Raw genomic sequence first — 18228 nt, 5'->3', positions numbered from 1 at the left:
TACTCAAACCAATTGTAATCACTTGTAATATTTCTTCTTGAATGAAATTTCAATTTATTTGTTGCTTCACTGGAAAAAAAAATCCCTGAAAAAGAGTAATTGAGATAAGTACTTATGAGTTCCATTTCTCTTTCATTCGCCGACTTATCTCTTGTTAGTTAATATGCTTCCAGTGTTAAGTTATTTATGTTATGTAACTTCATTCTCTCACTTGTAATCTTTTAAAAATAATTGAATTTCCATAATACTCCCTGACATTGAAAAAGATCCCAAAAACAGTAAAAGGGACATGTATCTTACAAGTTCTTTTTCCATACTGTAACAACTAAACAATTTAATTTTATGTTGCTTTGTCATCATCAAATATGGAGAGATTGTTTATCCGAACTCTCTCATTGATTTGATGATAACCCTTTATACTTAGTGAAAAATACTTAGTTCTGTTTCGATTCAGTTTCAGCGATCATCTCTAAGTCTGTTCAGTGATCGCTGAACATGTATTGTAAACTTCTCAAAGAACAAGTATTCCTCAAAGACAAAATTCACACCAAAAGAACCTTCAACAGTGTTAAAGATGTAGTTGAAGATAGAGACAAACAGTTCATGATTTGAAGCGGATTCAGTGATAACAAGCGTGTCTAAATTGAAGTGTGAAATCTGATTAAGACTCAGCAAAAACTGAAGAAACTCTAGAGTTGAATCAGTATCAGCGATCAAATGAATCTTGCTCTACAAGATTAGTTTTTGTCTTATCCTCTTGCATGAAAAGGACAACTTCACACCTCACACGGAAAAGCACATGTATGGAGTTACTATATTGTCTTCAAGCGTGCTTATCTACTTTATGAAAGACAATTGTTCATATGCGGCCAAAAGCCTGCATATCTGAAGACAAAAGGACAAGATCTCCACTAGAAGTTTGCCACGTGGTTTGTACCATCTAACTTGCATTAAATGCAATAGGTATAAATAGCTGAGAAGAGCACTTTCTTTCTTGCTCTCTTCTTTCTCGTTTTTATCTTCGGTGCAACATGTGTGCTTCTAAGATTGTTTAGATAAGTTCTTAATCTTATCTTATTCCACAACAATCTGTAAATTCCATGTTGATCTTCTCTTATTAATAAATGATATTTAAAAAAAAAGGAAAGACTGTGTGTTTGTATTCATCTCCCCTTCTACAAAATGTTACTTTTAAACTCTTGCAGATCCGTTTGGGACCAACATAGCATTGTTTTAAATATTTTTATGACATTCAATTATGTTTTTTATGCAGGGTATGTCCGATTCATCAATTCTTGCCTCCTAATCAATACGAGAAATTGTCAATTCACACAAAATTCATGATAATAACCAAAGTTCTTTTATAATAACTCAAATGAGATGAGGACATTTCACAATGATAGTTCCTAGATTTATTTATAAGAACCTTACATTAGAGATACTATAAACATTTAGAAAAATAGCCCTTCAATTAAAGTTGATTCATTGTTTTCCCATTAATTCTGTTTGTTATACCAAAAAGTCTACATTAATAATTTTTCCTATATAAAGTATCCTAAATACATCGAGTAAATTATTTTTTTTCATCCCTGTAGAGTGATAAAAGTTGAAGATTTTATCCTTGTAGTTTTGAAATTTTGATTTTATCCCTATGGTTTGTACTTCATTCCTATTTTCGTCTCTGAAATTGTACTTTAAGTATAAAAAGGTTATATAAAAATGAATTTAAACGGTAGGAACAGAAAAACTAAATTTTAAATCATAAAGACAAAAAAATAATGAATTATAAACTATAAAAATATAAATCATAATTTTATTACCACTAGTTGGGTACCCACGCAATGCGGCGGGATGCAAAAGTTCTATTAAAGATAAATTCAATTTTTAGATACCACATAAAGTTGGAAGCGACATAATAAAATTGGTGTTGTAATCCATGAAAATGCAGATTGAAAACAACAGTAAAAAGCAAATTCAGTTTTTGAATAATATTTACATCTCAAGACAATATGTCATTAGAAACCACTGTTGCACCAACATATATATAATTCAAAGCAGGGGTGAGTAATAATAGTAGATCAAGTTTTAAACATCTTCATTATTATCCACCAAATCATCGTCCACATTTGTTCCAACCATCAACCAACACTGGTGCCATTGATTTTATTACAATTGTAGGTGAACACAGTTTCGTATGTTCTCGTCAATCTAAAGGACTGAACCACTTTGGTTTTGTGAGAATGTTGAACCACAAACCCACCAAAATCTTTCAGTTTGACTATCCACAATACTCAGTGGTCTCAATATTAGAGAGGTAGTTTGGGCTTCAGTTTTGGATCCTACCTTATACATTTTAAATCTACAACCTTCCGATCGAAATTAAAGTCATCAAATCCAAATGATTGTTTTAGTATAATTTCAAACTCAAATACTAATTAAATTGAAATATTACTATTCATGAGTATGGGACTTTGGATATTACATTTTAGGTTTAATTTAGACTTTATTGTAATATTCAACTCATGATTTTTTTAACAGCATTAATAAGGAATTTTTTTATTAGGAATATATTATATACATAAAGCAAGTATAAATAACATTATGACGTCAATCTCTTAAAATTAATGGGTTGTGAGCAAAACCAAATCTTCATCAATAGCGAAAAGATCATGCATACACTCTTAATGAAAGCTTGAAAAAGGAACAAATAAATATACAGAATTGCAAAAACAAAAATGAAATGATGGCCATGATGAATATACACATAGAAGTCAACAGAAATTGATGACAAAAATAAACTTTAAGAAATCTCCAGATCCCCAAATAAGTTCAAGCAACTTCATTTAAACATTAAGGAAAGCTCTTACATTTAAACATTTGGTATTATCATGCATTTGGCATCTATGTAGGTACGAGTTTAAAAGAAAGTTCTTACATTTAAACATTAAAGAAAATAATAAGAATCAAAACCAATCAACAATTCATGAATATAACCCGACTATTCGAGCAAATGTTAGTCTCTGCTCCAGCTAGTAATAGTTACCGATACATCTTCACGTTGAAATACATCTTCATGTTAAATTTTCTGGACTTCCACCAACTACAAAGGTTCAACACCTGAACACGATAAATCCAACACAACATCAACCAATGTACTCATCCATCATTTGAAGAACACATGAAACAATATATTATATGATATGAGAAAATGAAAAGATAATAAACATCATATCCAAATTTTTGGTTAAGTACATCATTCTTGAGATAGGGATTTGCCTAAATCCACTGCCAAATCATTAGATAACTATAAGTAGTATTGTAACAATCAGCCATTTACTAAATGTTTACCAAATCCTGGGGCATTTATACTGCCGAGATTTCAAAAGCCTTTGCACATAAACCAAATCAAATCATGCTCAACAAAAAGAATGTTAGCCCATCATTCATCAAGCCACAACTTATAAGATCTATCTTCTCTGAAATCCAAAAATAGAAAATTATGAATAAGCCTACTCGGAAAGTCTATCCCTCAAACAATCAAATTGTAAAACATGAACATGTGTATAAACCCAACAGAAATGAAAACAATACTATATGGACTTCATAGAACCCAAATACACATAACATGTATGTTTTGTCTAAAAACATTTTGGATTTCAAAAAACAATTTGGATTTCCATCCTGAAATGTTTCAAGTGTGCCAACTATGCAAAGTAGCACATATAGATAAAGACGGTAAACCATTGGGACATACATTTACACACACAAACACTTAATAATAAATGTACCAACAATCAAAAATTGGAAACTGCAACAAAGAAAATGTATCCCAACCTTTACTTTGTGACCTAAAAACTTACCAAGTTTTCTTCTGGTGGAATAAAAAATGTTGTAAATCATACACACCAAAAATAGATTATTGTAATCTAAGAATACTATGTTCACATAAAACATAGGCAGAAAAACTAACAGGAACAATTCAATAGATAAGAACTAAAGGAACAAAAAAGACTCAAAGATAAGTGGTAGTAGACCAAATTTGCGATTCCCCAACCCTCCACCTGATGATTATGTGCATTCATTCAACAAAATATAGCAGAAATGACACCACTCTTCACCATAGAGCACATGGTTCTTAGTTCTCTAGGAGGATCTGGTCAAGCTTCTGTTCACTTCCATTGTAGTCAAACCCTTATAATACTTTTCTAATGTTCAAAATATGAGGGAAAAAAAGCATATTAGGATCACTTGGGTTGTTTTCATGGTAAACTACAAAAAGCCTTCCCAAATGTTGCATCATTTAAAATGCCTCCAAAAGCAAAGTTTAACGGAGCAAGAAATTATCAAAAGATGTACAAGAGAAAGTACTTCTATAATACATGTAACAATGAACACATTTGTTTTGGAATAAGCCAATGACAAAAGATTATTAAAGTTCAAAAACATAAACAATAAGGGTAAGGATTTTTTAAGATCCTTATCCTAATGAAGATGACTATATCATATATATATATATATATATATATGGGTTAATCAATATGTATTGTTGTATATGTTTAATCAGAATCACCGAAGCAATTTTTGTTTGATTGTCTTACTTTTCAGCAAAAGAGACAATGTACATCAGCTACGGTTTCAAATCGCCTCTGTCATGTTAAAATATTATAGCAATTTTATTTCAGAAAACTACCATCAAATAAAAAATAGACAAAATAGATTGGGTTCATACGAGTCCGCAGAAAGAACACACCAGCAGATAATTGGAGAGATTTGGCAGTCTCTTTTATAAGCCGAATTTTCCAAGAACAATGTCAGAGAGACTTGACAGATTAGCCTAGTGCATGTATGATATGTTTTAAAGCTTCAATGCACAAATACCTCCTAAAATGTTATACAAAATCCATCTTCATAAAAGCACCAAAATGTGAACAGTTCAAATATCAATCTTATGAGAATCCTACACTTGTTAGCCTAGTGACTTGTGGGATAACCCATAACCCACCTTTGAAATGTTGAATCCTCATCTACAGAGAACACTATATTTATTTATTTCCAGGAATGATCACAGAAATGAACGAGACTGTGTTCTGGGTACTAAAAAATTCTTGATTTTGAAAAACAAAAGTGGAATTTAATACTTTGAAAGGTTGTTGAGAAATTATTTAATTCACATTCATGTGTTTGGATAGGTACCAACTCATTTTGTTGGTGGTGAGGTCTGTATAACTATGAGCTTGGAATGGATGGCATTGACACTTGAAATATATGTTCAGACGCTAAAACTTGGAAGCATCATTGTTCTTTCTAGTGGTTCACAACATTTTCGCTCTATTATTTCCCTTTCATGACCTCTCGAATATTCAGTAGAAGATACTGAATTTTATACTCTATTTAACAATGCTCAACTACGCACAACCAATAGGTGTAAATTTTTGAGTTTGTTCAGTCTGTTCAATGTATCCTAGGATAGCAACAATTTCATGATTATCTATATGCTTAAATACTATCTTAACCTAAGGTCGCAAATTCCAGTTGGAAATAGGAGAAATTAACATGAAAAGCACATGAAATGGAAGAGAGGCTTATACACTAGTAGCAATTCTTGCCTTTAAAATACTAAAAATTGAGTTGTTAACCAATTACTTCCATTAACATTAATAGCACATTAAGTTGTTAATCAGTTACTTCCAGTCAAAACCATAATTTACCTGGCAGTGATTAGCGATGTATCTCCAGCAGATACATGACCTGCACTGGAGATATCCCAGAATCCAGGCGACGAATCCTTGCAATCGGCACGTCGTTGGAGAAGAAGTTCTTGTGTACTTTCAGCAAAAATCCACACATGAACAACTCGGTGATAATCCCCCTCTCTGTGCACAACACTTCTGTACAAGGTAGATACAAGAGTTATGTAGTACCTTTCCTTTAGTATTTAAATGTTTGACGAGAAATAAACAGATAAGATCTCTCTCTCTCTCCCTCCCTCGACTTCGAATATAAACATGTCATCTCAAAATATTACGTACAGTTAGCATTTCCAACTCCTCTAAATAGTCCAAACCTTGAGGATCTGCTCAACTGGCAAACAGAGGCCAGGCTTTAGGGCTCCTCCAAATTCCATATGTCACTGAATCATCGTCTTGAATCTGAGTTGTAAAAGGGAATCGTAGTATGAATCGTCACTGGTGGGTATGAATACGAGTGGTAAGAAATCAAAGAATGAAAATGGTATGAGAAGAGAGAAAAAAAAACCCTAAATCGATGGAGCACAGGGGCACGTGAAGTAGCAATAACACAAATAAGACCTGCATCAAAAGTTGAATCGTCGTCTTGGAGAAAAGCAATCGTCGCCTTAGAGAAAGCAATTCGCCTTGAATCATCACTGGTGGCCGGGTGAGTATGAATCTGAGTGGTAAAAGTCTTTTATGTAACTTAGGTTATTAAAGTTGTAATTAAGACTTTTAAGGCTTTAGACTGACAAAGGTATCTTGGTCATTTATAATTTTAAAACTTTTACTGAATTTGACTATATATAAAAACGAAAACAGAAATTTTTAACAAACACGGGAAGTAAAAAACGTAATTTGTAAACTAGTTGTGTACCCGCGCAATGCGGCGGGATGTAAAAGTTCATTAAAATCTATTCAATTTCGAGATATCAAAGTCTTTCAAGATGTCATAAAGCCTACAACATTTGTACTTATATTTTTCTATTTTTCAATACTTGTGGTTGCAAAAACCTGCTACAACAAGTGTGCATGTAAGAAAAGCATGTGTGGGTGAGTGTGTAAGAAACAGAAGAATGGAATATACAAAAAGCATGTGTGGGTGTGTGCATGTGCGAAAAGCATGTGTGAGTTTATAGTTTAAAAGCACCATGTGCTTGAGAATTAGAAGAATGGAATATACAAAAATTGATGAGGTTTTAAAACAAGAGCATGGTTTTTTTATAATCATTGTCTGCTCTTTTAAGTTTTTACATGTGAAGTGCATATCTTATTGGCCTGAGGATGGGAGGTCTTATGTGGCCCTAGGAATAGTATAAATACATATGCACACACACACATCAAGATAAGTATATATATATATATACACACACAGAGACACATAAAACAGGTTATAAAGTCAGGTTGTATATAAAGTTAAGCACATACTGTAAGCAGTAGTTCAACAGGTTATGGAGTTACAACAGAACTTCTTAGACCTCTGTATGCATTACAGCAGCAGGAGGTTCTTTTTGTACAACATGTTCTAATTTTTTATCATTATAGCAGGTTTTTATCATTTCAAAATAACTCTAGGTTTGGATATTATGTTTTAAGAAAAAGCACCAACAAATACTCACTTCAAAATAACTTCTAACATCCAAAGCACCAAGAAATACTCACTTCTATAGGAACATATTGCAAACAATAGAGAATGCAAACAGTAGGGTGGATTTGTTACTGTTTGGACATATAGTGGCTTTTTGGAAAATGGTCTTTTAAACAGATTGTCCAAATGGTCTTTTGTGTTCATGATTTTCTGATTTGCTGCTGTATCATGTATCCGATTTTCTGATTTACTGCCTATTCTACTTCGTTTTGGCACACTCAAATTTAAATAAGCAAACAACCATACACACCTTGGCAACCATACACATATAGGGATTGTTGTTGGCAGGACTCTGTGAAGCACATAACTCAAAATCGCAAGTTGCTTTTACCGGTTAAATATAACAGCAATTTCCAATAAGCTCTAAGGGAGTAGTTGGTTCTTTTCAGGAAATGGAAATGGAAATGGAAATGAGAATGAACTTCACCCACCACCCCCTCAAAGTTTGTTGAGGAATGTTTCATTACCCAGTATATGGTAATGGTTCATTCCCTTGCATCAAAGAAGACACCATTAATTATTTCAATTTCCATTCCCCACCCCCTATTACCCCAACTAAGTACCCTCTAACAAAAATATATTTGTTGCTTTATATTATTTACCTCAAGAGTGACTAACAAAGCAATGATGTCAATCAACCTGATGCCTTGTGCTGCTGCGCAGGTAGAGAAGCTGCGTTGACAATCATCTGTTAATGTTATGCAAAATAATGTTAAGAATTAGATGATGATAGAGCTGTAATGGAGTATTGTGCCATATATCATCAATAGAAGTAATGCTTACCAGAGTTTTGCTTCAAGCCCTCAAACCGTTGTATTGCTTTAGACCAAACCGTTGTATTGCTTCAAGCCCTCAAACCCAAAACAAAGGGGAAAAAATTAAACCCTAAATTAAACCCTAAAACCCAAAGCAACCTTGAATAAAATCAAGAATGAAATCGTACCAGGGGCGAAGAATGAAGAGATGCAGAGACAGAGCGAGAGATGCAAAACGAGAGCGAGAGCGAGAGATGCAGGGCGATTGAGGGAGATCATTTATAAGTCGCCTGAGGTAGAGAGAACCAAATAGAGAGCATGCGATAGAGAGAACAGACTTTGGGTAGAGTGCGATAATGGTTTAGGGAGAAGAGTCGTGGAGAGCATGCGAGGAGAGTAGTGGGAAGCGTGCGAATCTGGTTTAGGGAGAAGAGTCGTGGAGAGCATGCGAGTAGAAGAGTAGTGGGGAGGGGATGGGTGTAAAGGCAGAAAGGGTATTTTGGATATTAAAAAAATTAAGACTAAACTTTGAGTATAGATGTTTAATAAGGTAGTATAGATATAGATATATTCGAGATGCTCACGGAGGGTTAAGTGACCGATCCTTTTAATTAGAACTGGACCGGTGTGTTACGGTCATCGCTTTTCTTCCTCAAACGAAAGGGCGGGAAAAATACTGCGCGAGTGAGAAGGATGGCTCCATTGTTGCAGAGCTCTCAACCTTGGGTCGAGAAATAGTAACTCATATTCTCCCTAATCTTTCTTTTTTCCTTCTCAAATTATCTCTGTTTTGTCACTCAGAAATGTAAATTCTTGTTCATGCATTTGTGTAAAATCAAAATTTCAGCCGACCAAGGCGAGTGAAGGACGTTGCCCACCAAGACGAGGTTGTCCGAGTCCTTACCAACACGCTTGAGACCACTAATGTAATGTCAACCCTTTAATCCGCTGGTATTCTTGAACAAATTTCGTTAGGGTTTTCTATTTACTTGCTCTTAGATAGAGTTGTATACTTGCCTGTTCGACTTTGTTTCCTATTTTTTCTTAAAGTTGATTATGAACTTGTTCCATTCAACTATAAATTGATATTAGTTTTGAACTTTTGGAGGGGGAAACGGACATTAAAGTTTGTAAGTGGAAGAATAACGTTAGTGTTAATTTGCAACGGTATTGCTATCAGTTTCGAAATTGAAAGCAGTGTGTCTTAAATTAAAAATCCAAGGTTTTTTCTTTTGAATTGATGGAGCATCATAGTTGGAGGATGAGGTGAAACAATGGAGGCATTTTATTTTTATGGATGATGCGAATTTGTTGTGCTTTCTGTTCTTGAATTGAATTGATTTGTTGGTGCAGTGTCCCCACATGCTGTTTTATGGCCCTCCTGGAACCGGCAAAACTACCACAGCCCTTGCCATTGCTCATCAGCTTTACGGGTACCTAAGACTACCTGTATTATAAAGTTCTTTTTTCCTTGATTGTTTTTACTTTTTGCATCTGATTTTAGGATTCAATGTTATTCGTTCTGATCTTCTTCGTAGATGATGCATTAGCTATGATGATAAATAGGTTGAATCGAACCACAACATATTTGAAGAAATGTCTTTCCAAGTAATTGGACACTAGGGTCTAGTCTAGAAGTGTTGAAGGAAAAATTAATAGCTTAAAGAGGCCAAAGAGTTTCATGACAAAAACCTTTCTCACATGATTTGGTTGCACAGTTAGACATGCCTTGTGAAGTCACCTACATTTGGCCAAAGTACCGATTCATCATGTTGAGACTACATTGGGACCCTATCTTATATTGTTGCATTGTGCCGAACCCAAGTTTTAGCTGAACATTTTGGCTAGATGCAAATGGTGGAAAGTTTAGTGGTGTATTCCTATCTTTATTTAGAATTTAAGAGCGTTAAAAGTTAAAACATTCGCACTTTTAGCTTTAAATGTGGGTTATTTTTGTGCAGCCAAGGAATTGTTCTTAATATTATGTCGTCTTCGTCAGGAAATCATCTTATTGTCTTGCATAACTGTATAATAAACCATTTTGCACCAATGCTAACTTGTTTTTTTTTGTATCAATTTGCTACCGCCACTGTCTCTTTCCTTTCACAGTCCTGAACTATACAAGTCCAGGGTTCTCGAGCTCAATGCTAGTGATGATCGTGGAATCAACGTTGTTCGAACTAAAATTAAGAATTTTGCAGCAGTTGCTGTTGGTTCTGGTCAGCAAGGGTATCGAATCTACCCCCTCCCCTCTTTTGAAAGAAAAAGACAGAAGAATATGAAAAACAAAAACAAAAAAACGAACAACATGCATGTTTTTCAATTCCTTTCGAGTTTTAGATGAGTGCCTCACGGCTTTTAAAGTGTTGGTTCCTTCACTCCGATTCCTTTGTCTTCTTTGATGTAGGGGTTACCCTTGCCCACCTTATAAAATTATCATCCTTGATGAGGCAGATTCCATGACCGAAGATGCACAGGCAAGTTCCCTACTTTTTTTCTAATTATCTAGTAGTTACCTCTATAGCAGCTTAAGTACTTAGGCTAGGGAATGGAGTTGCAGTTCTTATCCCATAGTCAAAATTCAGAAATACGAATTGTCCCTGTTTGATATATATTATTGAATCACTTTTATATTAACTACTATAAGAAGTTGAAAACTTCACATTTTTGAAATGATTGTTTTTAAGACGGTTAAGTTGTTTCTTCTTGCAGCATCAGCATCTCGTTAGAAATACCAAGCACGTTAGTCTCGATATAATTTTGTTCTTGCATATCTTGTTTTTCAAAAAATTGGGATGGTGTTTCCACTCTTGTAATGCAGCCCCATTGGTCCATATATAGAATAAAATATTGAAGTAAATATGTTGTTTTCTATATTGCAGAATGCTTTACGTCGTACTATGGAAACCTACTCAAAAGTAACAAGATTCTTTTTCGTATGCAATTACATCAGCAGGTCTGTGTTCTAAAAGTTCTACGATATAATTCCTTTTCTTCAATTTTGTGGATTATTTCTGTTGAGCTTGTTTTCTACTTCATCTCTCTCTCTCTCTCTCTCTCTCTCTCTCTCTCTCTCTCTCTCTCTCTTTCTCTTCTAGTGGGTGGGTGTGGAGGGCAATGCACCATCCCAGTGGTGGGAGAGGGAGGGGGGGGGTTAGGAATTTAATAAACCTGAGGTTAGTACACACTACATACTGCACACTTAAAGAAAACGAATAAGCAAGTTCAAAAAGTTGACACAGATCAGTAAAGTGGCTCCTTATGGTCACAACTCAGAAGAATGCATGAAGTAACCCTGTTAACTGTTGAACACTGTACTATTTTCTGGCAGTTATCTTTCTGCTGTATATCTAACATTAAGCAACAATGCTTAAGTAACATCTTGTTATAAGGGGTCAAAGTTACCACAACTTACTAGTTTTGCTGAGCCTTGACCATTTATGGGATTGGTTACACATGGAGATCATGCCTAAAGGACTGGAAATTTCTACTTCCTTATTTGTACATCAGGATGATCGTTAAATTAGAATGAATATGACTCCAATGATCAAAATGCCTGTTATTTTTCTTGACGGATTGATAATCTAAATTTCTTTGGTCATATGAAAAGACTGGATGAATACTTACTGAATGGATGTTTAATGCATAAACAATGCTTCAGTGTCTAAAATTAGAAGTCTTCTGATATTTGAAGTCAGATAGCTGCTTCTGAATCAAAATATTAACTATAAAACAATTGGAACAAGGTCTTGATCACAACAGTGAAGGATGAAGAGGATAATATTCCTTCACGTAGAGCGGAGTGGCGTGTCGGAAAACTAAAAGGACCAAAATTGATGACTCGATGTTTGTGGACATACAAAGATGCTTTAAAATCCTTAATTTGTGTACAAACTGTCTAAAATAACTTGTTTCAGTTAGAACCTTGGAGGGCAGCTGAAATACTGAAACGTGATCACATCTTCATTTTATGCATGGCCTATATTCTTATTTGTATAAAGTTTGCACGATGAAATACCACCTAACAGGAAAGGGATTTGGAAAAGTTACATAATTTAAGGGACAATTATATCTTTTATTTACTTCGGTTAGTTTTTTGTGCATACATGATCATTCTTTCAATTTTCTTTTTACTTGGTGCAGGATTATAGAACCTCTTGCTTCTAGATGTGCCAAGTTCAGGTTTAAGCCACTCTCTGAGGATATCATGAGCACTCGTATACTACATATCTCCAAAATGGAAGGCCTAAACCTGGACTCAGAGGTGGCAATTTTGTTCACTATGCATGTTTCCACTTTTTTTGCCTGCTGGTAAAGGTGGCTTTTGAATTACTATATGTTGTAATTGGTATATGATTGTGGTTGGTTATAGGCTCTATCAACCTTAAGTTCCATATCTCAAGGAGATCTTCGTCGTGCTATAACTTTCTTGCAGGTAATAAAAATTACAACTTTTTTACTACTTTCTGTTTCCTGTTGTAGCCACCTCAAATGTGTCTCATGGCCTACACTGCTCATTCCTTTCTTTTTATATTGATTACTTCTGGTTTGTCTTGTGTTTTTATTTCAATTGTAGAATAAAACATCTTTCTCTTTATAGTATATTGTTTACATTCTCTTCTTTTCTTGCCCAAACCCAGCCAAAGGCTTCTACTCTATTACATTCTCGAATCTCATGGGCATGTTACTAGAATAATTCATGCATCAAGAACATAAATAAATAGCCTGTACTCCTCAAAATTGGTCTGGTCTCAAATCAGCACATCAAAATAATTTCAAACCTTATGGAAGAGAAATATTGTAAATATAAAAGCAATATGTAACTAGACCTAATAACATCCTAATAAATCATATATCACACTCCTAGAATTTTCTTGAACGTCGTAACAACTTTTGTGCTCATCCCAAGCTAATCAATCCTGATTACCTATATGCAAGAATAAAAGTAGCCGACTGTTCGCAAAAGGCGAGCTTGGAAAGATGAAAATAATACTCACCTCAACACCCAGTTTATACTAGATTTATTATGAGTAATTTCCCAAACTGCCCTCTAACAGGACAAACACCCATTAGAGGGCAAGGCAAAGATCTTTGGTTACATTGTTTGTTGCTATAATGGGTGTTTGTCCTTGGTTGATTAATGAATCTTATAGAGCGTCGTTGACAGTGTAGTTCCGTTGACCTCTGGTCTGATGCCTCAAGTTAATTGCCTTGGTCAATTGTCTCGTCTGTTATTACATCAGTCTCGTGTTTTTATCTCTCACAGGGAGCTGCTCGCCTATTTGGATCTTCAATTTCTTCCAAGGACTTGATAAGTGTTTCTGGGGTAACTAGACTCTTCTATTTGTGTCTGCGAAAGTTGATTTCTTAATTTTCTTACAAGCATTATCAAGAAACTCATGATTATCAAGAAAGACCTGATGCCACAGATGTTATGTTATCAGTTTGTTTGATGAGAATGATCCTGCATCGCTTGTTCAATATGCATATTCTTTTTATCAACTGCCTTTTTACCGTATGTAATTGGTTCTAAAACTAAAACAGGATTGAACTATATGATTCATTTCATAATTTTATAATCTGATTTGCTAAGGCCATGTTTGGCAACCGTAAACTAGCTTATTTTTGGAGCTTATTGAAAATGCCCTGTTTGGTTAGTGATAAACTAGCTTTTTGAAAAGCTACTTCAAGTAGTATTTGAATAAGCCTTAGGGGCTTTTCCCATTTCTTTACAATTATCCCCCTTATAAATGTCCAATTAATTTTTCAACATGTGTTTTCAGGTCATTTTAAATTCAGTAAGTTAACCACTAGTTTATTAGCCAACAACTAGCTTATTAGTTAGTTTGCCAAAGATAGCCTAAAGGCAAAGGATGATGTGATATGTATGACTGATGTTTTATTATGCTCAATTTCTTGCAAAATGAGGAGCACCTTTATTGTAATTGTTGACATAGAGTAACCCTTTTCTAATAATTTGTTGGATACTGTGATTTAAAATTCATATCAGGTCATCCCACATGAAGTTGTTGAAGCTCTTCTTGCAGCTTGTAAAAGTGGTTCATTCGACTCTGCAAACAAAGAAATCAATAATGCTATTGCAGAGGGGTATCCAGTCAGTCAGATGCTTTCTCAGGTAATGGTTGTCCATAATCTATCTAACTATGTCAAACAGTGTCTAAAATACTGAAATAATGCCCACTGCAGTTGTTTGATATGGTGGTTGAATCTATTGATTTTTCTGATGAACAAAAAGCAAGAATATGCAGGAAACTGGGTGAATCCGATAAGGTATCTTTTTCCCTTTTTTTGTTTTAAATAAATACCCAGGACTTGAACATCTAATTGTGACTCCCTCCTAACACATTTATATTGTAATTATCCTTTTCAAAATCATCCTTTTTAACAAATACAACTCATGGTACCATCTATTTTTTACTACCTTCTGCCACAATCATCAGACATAAAAACATCTATAGGGAAGGGGCTGTTTGGTTGGTTTTCCATTACATCTTGTATGGATAAATCTGACTGGATTAATCATTCTGTGTAGGTTGGGAGGGTTTTTTTTTCATCACTTTCTATATCATTAAGCCACTACCAAATAGTGATGTGTAGCTGACCGAATAAGTTATGAGTTGCATTAAGCTCATTAACCTGCTAATAACCCGACCCTAAGCATGCCATTTAGAACACCTTCATAATTTCTTATCTAAGGGGCATGAAAATTGATAATTACAAATGATTCCAGGAGAAGGGGTGGTGAAGCGGGTCAAATATAAATTAAGTAGTAATATAAATTGCTTATTTGTATTAGAGAATAAATGATATAATAGATACTGCAAGTAGAAAATGGGTTGGTGTAAATTTTATAAAAAAAGTGCAACATTTGACTTGAGTTGATACGTGACATATTGTTTAATGTATTTTGACTAATAATCAAATATTAAAATGCCTAGTAACAAAACAATGTGAAAAGACAGAATTGCCTCTCATATGAGGGGCACGAGTGACGTTTTAAGTCTAGAGAACATGACTGTTATAAAAGGAAAAGTTAGGGACCATCGGTGTATTTAATGTGTTTGAGGGACTTCATCCAAATTTTGGGTAATCCATAGGGATCAAGAATGTGATCTACTCTATCTTGTAATGAACTAATGACAACCATTGGTTAACTGAAAAAAAAGGAAACCTTATATTTATTTTGGGATGACACAAATAGAAAGTGTTGCATTTATTTAGATTAGATCGAGGGAGTAATAAGATCCATATAACCTTTTTCAAAATGTATAAATATTGCTTTTGTCGTATAGCTCCGTTGGTAAAGTGGTGGTACACTTTGAATGAGTCAAAAAATGCCCCCACATATATGTTCTTGGAGATGGGTTTCGTATGGGACCGGTTGGAGTTGCTAGTAATTGACTTTTTGATCAAAAAAGTCAACCATGTGTATCTATCCATGTTTTTAAAGAGTATGAATACAAAGTTCTTACTTTGATTTTATTGGATTATTTAGTGTCTTGTTGATGGAGCAGATGAGTATTTACAACTGCTTGATGCATGCAGCTCTATGATGAAAGCATTTTGTAACATGCCAGAAGGATTTTCCAATGACATTTAACAATTGACATTACTATCTTGTCCTCTTTAGTTATACCATCTTTAGCGCATTGCTTGTTTCATGTATGGTGTTTGATGAAACAAATCAAATGATTGTTATGCTCTGTTTAATGTTTTCTATATTTGAGTGTGATATGTAAAAACTTAAGGGTTGTTTACCAAATATTTACCGGTAAAAATCATCAAACTCACTTGTCTTGGTGAGTAAGAGTATCTCTTAACACTTCCTCTAAAATGAGAAAATGAAGAAAATTGAGATTTTGAATCAATATTTTGCTCCAAAAGGTTTCTCAAACTATCTTCAAAATGAAGAAAGGAGAGAAAAGAGTTTTTTCTTCAAATGTGGAGATAACCCTAAAAATGATTACCAAATGAAACTATCAATAAAAAACTTTGAAAATAAATATTTAGAGAAAAAAATAATATTTTAATTGATGAATAAAATATTTTATTATTATAATCAATGTTAGGTTTTTTAAAATAGAGAATTTGTTGGAGATTAGTATAATTTTTTTAAAGATTTTGATTTTTAGTTCATTTTAATGAATATATTATAGATGCTATTACATATTTGATAATCATCTTTTGGTTATTTTGTTTATGTGGCCAATATGCTCTTTCAAATAATCTTCATTTCGGATGCTTGTGTCAGTGCTAGAATTGACTTGAGTTGACAGAAATATATAGCTTTAGTGGAATGCTAATGGCACCCCTAATAAGGGTGTTGAATGACTCGAAAATTATAATTGATATAAAATATATCAAATGTCAAAGTCAAACAATAATATATTATATTTTATTATTATTATTATTATTATTATTATATTATATATGTATATACATACACACACATATATATATATATGTTGTATATTATTATGATATTAAGTTATATTATGTAACTATTATATTATATTTTATATTAGCAGTAAGAAATCAAATCAGGTTTTCTCTATCGGTTGTCCACATACGAACACGCTTGGAACTCCCATCGGGTGCTAGCCCAAAGAATTAGGTTTCCTCTATCATAAGGGTTTTGATGCTACAACTAGTTATCAGAACTCAATCCTCTACTTTGGTTTAGCCCCTAAACGTTATTTATATGGTCAGTTTTCGAGATTGACCATAACTCTTAATAAGGCTTAGTCATTATCTAAAATGATTATTTATTTATCTAATAATATCTTATATAATTATCTAAAAACATTTAAGATAATTACATACATGTTTATAGATTAAACCCTGTAATTATAATAATCACAAAACGGTACACATGTTTAGATTCTTTCTTTAGTGGAAGCATACGTGTTCTTTGTGTGCGACCCTTTAGGTTTACATTGCTCGTTGGCAGTGTATCTGGGTGACACGTGTCGTGGATATAACATACAACTTACATTCTCCCATTTACACATGACACACTGTAACACAGACAGTGGTAAGCGTCTAGCAACACGTCACTGCCCCCAACGCTATGTAAATGAGCTTTTCTTCTAGAAATTTGATTGATCTAATCAATCATATACTGGAGTCATTCATCATCCCTTTGCTTCACGATATTTGAATTGAACTTCTAAGGCATAGATCTTGCTCATCCTTTATAGTTCAAAATTCTATTTCTCGATCCTAACACTTCTTGATTGGACTGGTGCTATTGATTCAGCCAATACATCAGTCCATGACCATGTTAATCAAATTGTGTCATCGAGGGGTCCCAAAAATATCTCTCTCATCTTGAAAGGAGCAAATCCCATTTTGCATGTACACGACTTATACACTATCTATGTTATGCCCAACATAGTCCTTATGATCACCCGGTTAAGGGTAACTTTAAACTATATCAAAGCACAACACTTTTCATRCAYTGGGTACCAATGTACATMTCAKGTCTAARGATAAGAAAGTTTACTTATTTYAGGACTCACCTTATKACGTCGATCTATGAGGTGATCCTKACCGTGAGTCTTATCCAACACTTGTCCCCAACAAGTGCATGTGACTCTGGTTGCACTCATTGTRCTTCCAACTTGGATTATGACCAAACTTCACAATGACCTTGATTTATTACTAGTCCCCTAGTAATAATTGGTCAAGGACAATTCTAAATAATATGATCATCATTTTATTTAAGGATATTTAAACGTGCAAAAATTGAACACAATAATGTTTAATGTAAATACCCATATCTAATATGCCAAAACATATAAAACATAACTGTTTATCGTTCAAATAATTAAGTCTACTACTAAGATCTATTATACTAATGTATTACAGAACCTCAAGCCTATCGAACTAGTATGAGCATCATGCTTGTTTTGACTCAAAGGCTTAGTGAGAGGATCTACTGGATTTTCTTCTGATCGAACTTTGCATATCTTTACATCACCTCAATCAATAATTTCACGAATCAGGTGATTTCTTAGTATATGCTTAGAGCGCTGATGCGACCTTGGTTCTTTTGCTTGAGCTATGGCACCTT

The 18228-nt window shown here is 33.9% G+C and overlaps 1 protein-coding gene and 1 long non-coding RNA gene across 3 annotated transcripts; one reads left to right on the top strand and one right to left on the bottom strand.

Moving 5' to 3' along the window:
• Positions 1-2839: 2839 nt before the first annotated feature.
• Positions 2840-6146, bottom strand: LOC112503365. The gene is made up of 3 exons (XR_003067944.1): positions 6065-6146; positions 5709-5888; positions 2840-3117 (listed from the first exon to the last, which is right to left on the bottom strand). It is a non-coding gene; the product is annotated as an uncharacterized LOC112503365 (long non-coding RNA).
• A 2570-nt stretch (positions 6147-8716) lies between these two features.
• LOC112503364 (replication factor C subunit 2) lies at positions 8717-15915 on the top strand. Of its 2 annotated transcripts, none has more exons than XM_025107418.1 (12): positions 8717-8869; positions 8980-9058; positions 9486-9565; positions 10242-10361; positions 10540-10609; positions 11015-11088; positions 12276-12396; positions 12505-12567; positions 13399-13458; positions 14143-14268; positions 14340-14423; positions 15699-15915. In XM_025107418.1, exons 1-12 carry the CDS (start codon positions 8826-8828, stop codon positions 15720-15722), a joined length of 945 nt encoding a protein of 314 aa, XP_024963186.1. In that variant the 5' UTR covers positions 8717-8825; the 3' UTR covers positions 15723-15915. The 2 variants fall into 2 exon arrangements, with proteins under 2 accessions (XP_024963186.1, XP_024963185.1); XM_025107417.1 differs by having other exon boundaries at positions 15649-15915.
• Positions 15916-18228: the final 2313 nt, after the last annotated feature.

This window comes from Cynara cardunculus, unplaced genomic scaffold (genome assembly GCF_001531365.2).
Source record: "Cynara cardunculus var. scolymus isolate 2C unplaced genomic scaffold, CcrdV1 Un_Scaffold_2915, whole genome shotgun sequence".
Lineage (NCBI taxonomy): Eukaryota > Viridiplantae > Streptophyta > Magnoliopsida > Asterales > Asteraceae > Cynara > Cynara cardunculus.
This window is presented reverse-complemented; position numbering and strand designations above follow the sequence as displayed.

Bases quoted from the DNA above. Each gene is read 5' to 3' on its own strand.
- LOC112503364 (XM_025107417.1), top strand. From the start codon at position 8,826: ATGGCTCCATTGTTGCAGAGCTCTCAACCTTGGGTCGAGAAATA. The intron at 9,566-10,241 runs GTACCTAAGACT...TTCCTTTCACAG, and splicing joins ATTGCTCATCAGCTTTACGG to TCCTGAACTATACAAGTCCA. The intron at 10,610-11,014 runs GCAAGTTCCCTA...TCTATATTGCAG, and splicing joins CCATGACCGAAGATGCACAG to AATGCTTTACGTCGTACTAT.